We start from the raw sequence: 6085 nt of genomic DNA, 5'->3' as shown, positions 1-6085 counted from the left end.
CCGGAAGTACAGAGAGGCTGCTTCATGTTCAGGACACAACCTGAACCCGGAAGTGATGAGGATTTGAACCCCACAGTGTGAGAGTTAAACTGAAACATATGGAGTTCATTGTGTGGAATAAAGTTTTAATTTTCCTCTTGTTTCAGTTTCTGGAATTAACTCTGTGCTCTGAGCAGAACAACGGCGGCTGGTAAACACACACACACACATATACACACACACACTCAGGCAGCTCTGATGCTCCACAGAAACAGACTGCTGAAGTTTTCTGAAGTAAAACAGAAAAGTGTTTGTGGAAGGAGTCTCCAGTGTCAGTGCTGTGTAACAGTCAGAGGTGAAGCTGGAACTCATATCTTCAGGACAGAGGAGTTCACAGGGCTTTGAGGTTCCTCAGTCACATGATGGAACAAGCTGCTTTATTTTCTCTTATTGACTTAAAGAATAAAGAGAGACTGGTGAGGGAACGACTGTTTATAGCTGCTGTAACATAAGAGAGAACAGGAACTAACTCACTTCACAGAACAGGGAATGTATGATGTGAGAATAAAATAAAACAGAGACTGTTAATAGGACTGTAACATTAATTCTGTGTGTGTGTTTAGGGGACTAGACTCTAGTCTTGCTGATGAAGGGACCTGCAACATTGATGTCAAAGATGCTACAACAATCACACACGCACAGTTTCTACAGGAGTGAGACAACACACAAACAAACAAGTAAATACACACAATCATCTGTCTGTCAGTCCGTCAGATCATTGATTAAGGCGTGTGTGTGTTCTCTGACAGATACGCCTACACTAAGCCTGTAATACTAAGAGGACTTACAGACAACACAGTGAGTTCAAACACACACATCATTTATATATAATACACACACACACACACGTATTTGTGTTATATTTTGTTTGAGCCTGTTGCCTGTACTCTGATTGGTCGGATTTTAGTGTTCTATACTCTGATTGGTCGGATTTTGGTTGTTTTCAGAAATTCCAGTTCTTGTGTTCTAAGGCGAGTCTGCTGAGGGAGTACCGGGACAAAACAGTCCGCCTGAGCACAGCTAACACGCACTCCTACAGGAAAGGTGTACACACACACACTATATATATATATATATATATATATATATATATATATATATATGCGTTTGTCTCACTGTCCTTGTGAGGACCTTCCGTTGACATGATTATTATTGCAGTTAATTAATACTGTGCTGCACTTCAACCTCACCGTAACCTCAGTAATGAAAAGGAAACTATTCAGCTCTTTTTTTTTTCCTCCACTTTTTGTTTAAAAAAAACCCCCACAACAGCAGTTTCCTTGTGGGGACCATCTGAATGTCCCTACAAGGTTGAAATTGTCATTTTACTATCCTTGTGGGGACATTTGGTCCTCAATAGTATATAAAAACACACATATAATCCGTGTACACACTCACACACACCATTTCCTTTGTGTGTAGTGGATGTGAGGTTTGAAGAGTTCGTGACATCACTGTTGACCCCTCAGTCTGAAGACACCTTGGGCAGTGGTTAGTATTTTTACACACACACAGCGAAAATCACCTTTAGTGACTTGTGTTCCTTGTTTGTGACTTTATTTGAGGTTGATGGTGTGTGTGTGTTTGTTGCAGATACTCTCTACTTCTTTGGTGATAATAACTTCACCGAATGGCGTTCTCTGTTTGAGAAATACAACGTACCACCTTACAGCCTGCCACACACCAGCCCAGCATACAGCTTCGGCATTGCAGGTACATACACGCGCACGTATGCCCACGCACAGAGATAAGACACGCACCTTCACTCTCACTGTGTCTATCAGGTCCAGGTACTGGTGTTCCCTTCCACTGGCATGGTCCGGGATACTCGGAAGTCATCTATGGCAGAAAGGTGTGTGTGTGTGTTTTTTTGTTTTAAGTCAGCCATGAAGAATGGCGTTCTAACTGTAACTGTGTGTGTGTGTAGCGTTGGTTCCTGTATCCTCCTGATCAGGCCCCAGAGTTCCACCCCAATCACACCACACTGTCATGGATCACACACTCGTACCCAGATCTGGAGGAACACAACACACCGCTGGAATGTACCATCCGACCAGGAGAGGTGAACACACACTCACATGCTTAAGGAAAACTTGGACGTTTTATCTCTGAAGGACAATGATGAGACGTGTGTGCATCTCTCTCTCTCAGGTGCTGTACTTCCCAGATCGATGGTGGCATGCAACTCTGAATTTAGACACCAGTGTTTTCATCTCCACTTTCCTGGGTTGAACACAAACCATCACCATCCAAGAAGATCCAATCAGAACTCCTCCTTTAGTGACTTCGTACCAAGAGGACCAATCAGAGTTCTTCACGTGGTGACGACATTTCTTGAATACTTCTTATTCAGTGACACCGGGCCAAACAAATGGACCAATCAGATCTCCTGATCCACTGACATCATAACCCAAAGAGGACCAATCAGATGGTTACAGAGCAGGACCTGAGTAATTCCTCCTTGAGAGCATTCTGTCTGTGCTACATGGCTGAAATGGATATGATTTTAATTAATTAATTAATTTTGTTTTCAATGTGATGTTTTATTAATAAAACAAAGCTTTTAGAGGCAGGGGTTTTATTTTACACTTCACTCCACAGTATGAAAAGTAGTTTATTAAACAAAACACACACACACACACACACACACACACACACACACACACACACACTTCAGGTCATTTGTACAGAGACAGATGAAGCTGTTGAGCCTTTAAAGTGAAACTGAAATGACTGATTCAGAGGAAGTTACACACAGTTACAGAAAAAAGTGAATATTTCAATAGTGTTTAAATCCCTTTTTAACCTCTTCCTATTCACAGATGGACCAGGTAAAAGACAGGTTACTCCGTGTGTGTGTGTATATACAGTATGTGCTTTAATGCAATTCCAATGCCTCCTATGACCACGACTCTGGTCAAATCTGTCCAATCAAAGAGCGTTTTCAGGATGAGGTCACTTCCTCCAGACCAACTCGCCGGCAATGTACGTTTCCTGGACTGTGAGTGAGTCGTCCAGAATAACGAAATCTGCGCGCACACACGTATACAACAGCGTCATTCATAGTGATGTTTATACAAAAATATTTCTCTCACACACACACACACACACACACTTACCTGCATCTGCACCGTACTCCAGTGTCCCCTTCTTGTGGCTGACCCCCAGCAGCTGAGCCGGATGCAGAGACGCAGCTTCCAACGCTGCCTCCACCGTGCATCCTACACACACAGCATTTCTATTGTATTTTAGTTTGAAAATATTTTCACACACACACGGGGCGGCACGGTGGTGTAGTGGTTAGCGCTGTCGCCTCACAGCAAGAAGGTCTGGGTTTGAGCCCCGTGGCCGGCGAGGGCCTTTCTGTGTGGAGTTTGCATGTTCTCCCCGTGTCCGCGTGGGTTTCCTCCGGGTGCTCCGGTTTCCCCCACAGTCCAAAGACATGCAGGTTAGGTTAACTGGTGACTCTAAATTGACCGTAGGTGTGAATGTGAGTGTGAATGGTTGTCTGTGTCTATGTGTCAGCCCTGTGATGACCTGGCGACTTGTCCAGGGTGTACCCCGCCTTTCACCCGTAGTCAGCTGGGATAGGCTCCAGCTTGCCTGCAACCCTGTAGAAGGATAAAGCGGCTACAGATAATGAGATGAGAATGACACACACACACACACACGTGTACGTACCAGAGGCCTGTTTGAAGTGTCTCACACACATGTCCATGGTGGCGATGCTTCCACTCAGCGTTTTAGTTCCTGCAGGAATAAATCTCAGTTTCAGTGAAGGAGGCGTGGCCTGTGCATGTGTCAGTCTCAATGAAGGAAGTGTGGCTAGATCGATAGACAGACAGACATTGTGAGAGAGAGAGAGACCTGCGACGTAAGCGTGCAGTCCCTGGATGTGAATCTCTTGCTGTCCCAGTGTGTGTCTGCCTGCAGGAAGCCCCATCGCTTGAACTGCATCAGTCACCAACACCAACCCTGTAACACACACACACACAAGAAGGTGAGGGAGGGGCTGTGTAGGGCAGTGTGTGTGCGAGAATGTGTGTATTAGCGTGAGGTTTGTACCTGCAGGATGAGCTCTGTGTGCGATCCTCAGTGCAGCAGGGTGTGTGTGTATGCCGTCAGCGATCATACCATAATACACCATCCGACCTGCAGGCACACAGTCACTTGTCAGCAATCCCACAATGCCCGGGTCTCTGTGATGGAACTACACGCACACACACACGGAAAACTGTAACATATTTGTCAGGAACTACTATCATTTGTTACTCAGCATCATCTTAAAAAAGGCGTGTGTGTGTCTCACAGGTAGCATGGCATTGAACAGGTGTGTGATGAACGAGGCTCCGTTCTGGACAGCGTCCTCAGCCTGAGACAGATCAGCCATGGAGTGACCTGATCAACACAAGTCATTTCACCGACCAGTCACAATGGAGTATTCCATACAGTGTGTGTGTGTGTGTGTGTGTATATACGTACCCAGTGACACTGCAATGCCCCTTCGTGCCAGCTCACAGATTGCCGGCCTGCTATTAGGGAGCTCTGGCGCCAGTGTAACCATGGCAACATTCTCCAGCTGCCCATAGGTCTCAAAGAGGTCAGCCACGCCCCCTTTTGAAAAAGGGCGGATAAACCGAGGAAGGTGAGCACCTCTCTTCTCCTCACTGATAAACGGACCCTCAAGATGAAGACCTGAGAGAGAGAGAGAGAGAGAGAGAGACCCGGACCATTTAAATTAGCTGTGGGCTGAACTCAGGCATGTTGCAGCTGATGTGTGAGTATTTACACTCACCCAGCACTCCAGCTCCATCTGCTCCTCCATCCTTCACCTTCAGCTGAGGAATCACCTACACACACACACACACTACAGTTCAGATGTATAAGCTGTGCGTGTGTGTTAGGGGCAGAGCGAACACTGAGCCTGACCTGGTGATAAATGTCCGGAGGAGACGTCACCAGCGTGGGGCAAAAGGAAGTGACGCCATGTTCCAGAATCCTCTTGGCCACCTTAGCCACGCCCTTTGTGATGTCATCAGTGGCCTGTGAGAAGTCAATGCCATACCCACCTGCCAAAGTCCAGCACCGACGGAGCTTACAGAACTGTTTTAAACATTCATTACAGATTCACTACGCAAACGACAGTAGAATCGTGAATAATACATCCCACTTTATTCCATTCAGAGTTAGCTTTCAGGTTACGGAGTGTCTGACCAATCAGAACTCAGCAGCGCTGTACGTTACCGTTGATCTGTACGTCTATGAATCCGGGGGCCATGATGTTATTCCCACAGTCAACTTTGTGGTCTGCGAAACCTTGTTCATCGAAGAACAGCTTCTCTGGGTTCAAGATCTTTCCATCACGCACCCACAGGTCCTCTCTGCGCACGCAGACACACACGTCAGATTACCTCTTTCTGTAAATGATTTTGTGTGTGTGTGTGTGTGTGTGTGTGTACCTCTCCAGACGGTGATCTCTGAGGATCCTACAGTTGATGAACTGAGTGATGGCGGCATCAGACACACTCTTATTGGACGGCATCTTTCAAAAGTCCCACCGCCCAGCTCTGACTCAGCCACGCCCTGTGAGGGATTGACAGAAATACACACTACCGTTCAAAAGTTTGGGGTCACCCAGACAATTTTGTGTTTTCCATGAAAAGTCACACTTTTATTTACCACCATAAGTTGTAAAATGAATAGAAAATATAGTCGAGACATTTTTCTGGCCATTTTGAGCATTTAATCGACCCCACAAATGTGATGCTCCAGAAACTCAATCTGCTCAAAGGAAGGTCAGTTTTATAGCTTCTCTAAAGAGCTAAACTGTTTTCAGCTGTGCTAACATGATTGTACAAGGGTTTTCTAATCATCCATTAGCCTTCTGAGGCAATGAGCAAACACATTGTACCATTAGAACACTGGAGTGAGAGTTGCTGGAAATGGGCATCTATACACCTATGGAGATATTGCACCAAAAACCAGACATTTGCAGCTAGAATAGTCATTTACCACATTAGCAATGTATAGAGTGGATTTCTGATTA

The 6085-nt window shown here is 45.6% G+C and overlaps 2 protein-coding genes across 5 annotated transcripts in view; one reads left to right on the top strand and one right to left on the bottom strand.

Annotated features, from left to right (window-relative positions):
* On the top strand, positions 1–2605 carry jmjd8 (jumonji domain containing 8). Its single transcript, XM_060904291.1, has 9 exons — positions 1–190; positions 603–692; positions 789–837; positions 987–1083; positions 1462–1530; positions 1633–1752; positions 1824–1891; positions 1967–2101; positions 2191–2605. The coding sequence occupies exons 1-9, from the start codon at positions 99–101 to the stop codon at positions 2269–2271; spliced, it is 801 nt and encodes a 266-aa protein (XP_060760274.1). The 5' UTR covers positions 1–98; the 3' UTR covers positions 2272–2605.
* amdhd2 (amidohydrolase domain containing 2) overlaps positions 2562–6085 on the bottom strand; it is a 6979-nt gene continuing 3455 nt past the window's right edge. For 3 of the 4 annotated variants that reach the window (XM_060904287.1, XM_060904289.1, XM_060904288.1), the window contains 10 exons: positions 5499–5622; positions 5284–5420; positions 4969–5108; positions 4835–4889; positions 4522–4734; positions 4349–4437; positions 4105–4249; positions 3721–4014; positions 3159–3260; positions 2562–3068 (listed from right to left, as the gene is read on the bottom strand). In XM_060904287.1, coding sequence (XP_060760270.1) covers positions 2995–3068; positions 3159–3260; positions 3721–4014; positions 4105–4249; positions 4349–4437; positions 4522–4734; positions 4835–4889; positions 4969–5108; positions 5284–5420; positions 5499–5581 — 1332 coding nt within the window. In that variant the 5' untranslated portion in view covers positions 5582–5622 and the 3' untranslated portion in view covers positions 2562–2994. The remainder of the gene's footprint in view (positions 3069–3158; positions 3261–3720; positions 4015–4104; positions 4250–4348; positions 4438–4521; positions 4735–4834; positions 4890–4968; positions 5109–5283; positions 5421–5498; positions 5623–6085) is intronic. The other variant, XM_060904290.1, reaches the window with a different exon arrangement.

The sequence above is a fragment of the Neoarius graeffei genome, chromosome 22 (genome assembly GCF_027579695.1).
Source record: "Neoarius graeffei isolate fNeoGra1 chromosome 22, fNeoGra1.pri, whole genome shotgun sequence".
Taxonomy (NCBI): domain Eukaryota; kingdom Metazoa; phylum Chordata; class Actinopteri; order Siluriformes; family Ariidae; genus Neoarius; species Neoarius graeffei.
This window is presented reverse-complemented; position numbering and strand designations above follow the sequence as displayed.

What these genes read in the sequence shown, in the direction of transcription:
- jmjd8 (XM_060904291.1), top strand. Translation starts at nt 99, where the DNA reads ATGGAGTTCATTGTGTGGAATAAAGTTTTAATTTTCCTCTTGTTTCAG. An exon ending in TGAAGACACCTTGGGCAGTG is followed by an intron (nt 1,531 to 1,632) that starts GTTAGTATTTTT and finishes TGTTTGTTGCAG; the next exon opens with ATACTCTCTACTTCTTTGGT. An exon ending in ATACAGCTTCGGCATTGCAG is followed by an intron (nt 1,753 to 1,823) that starts GTACATACACGC and finishes TGTGTCTATCAG; the next exon opens with GTCCAGGTACTGGTGTTCCC.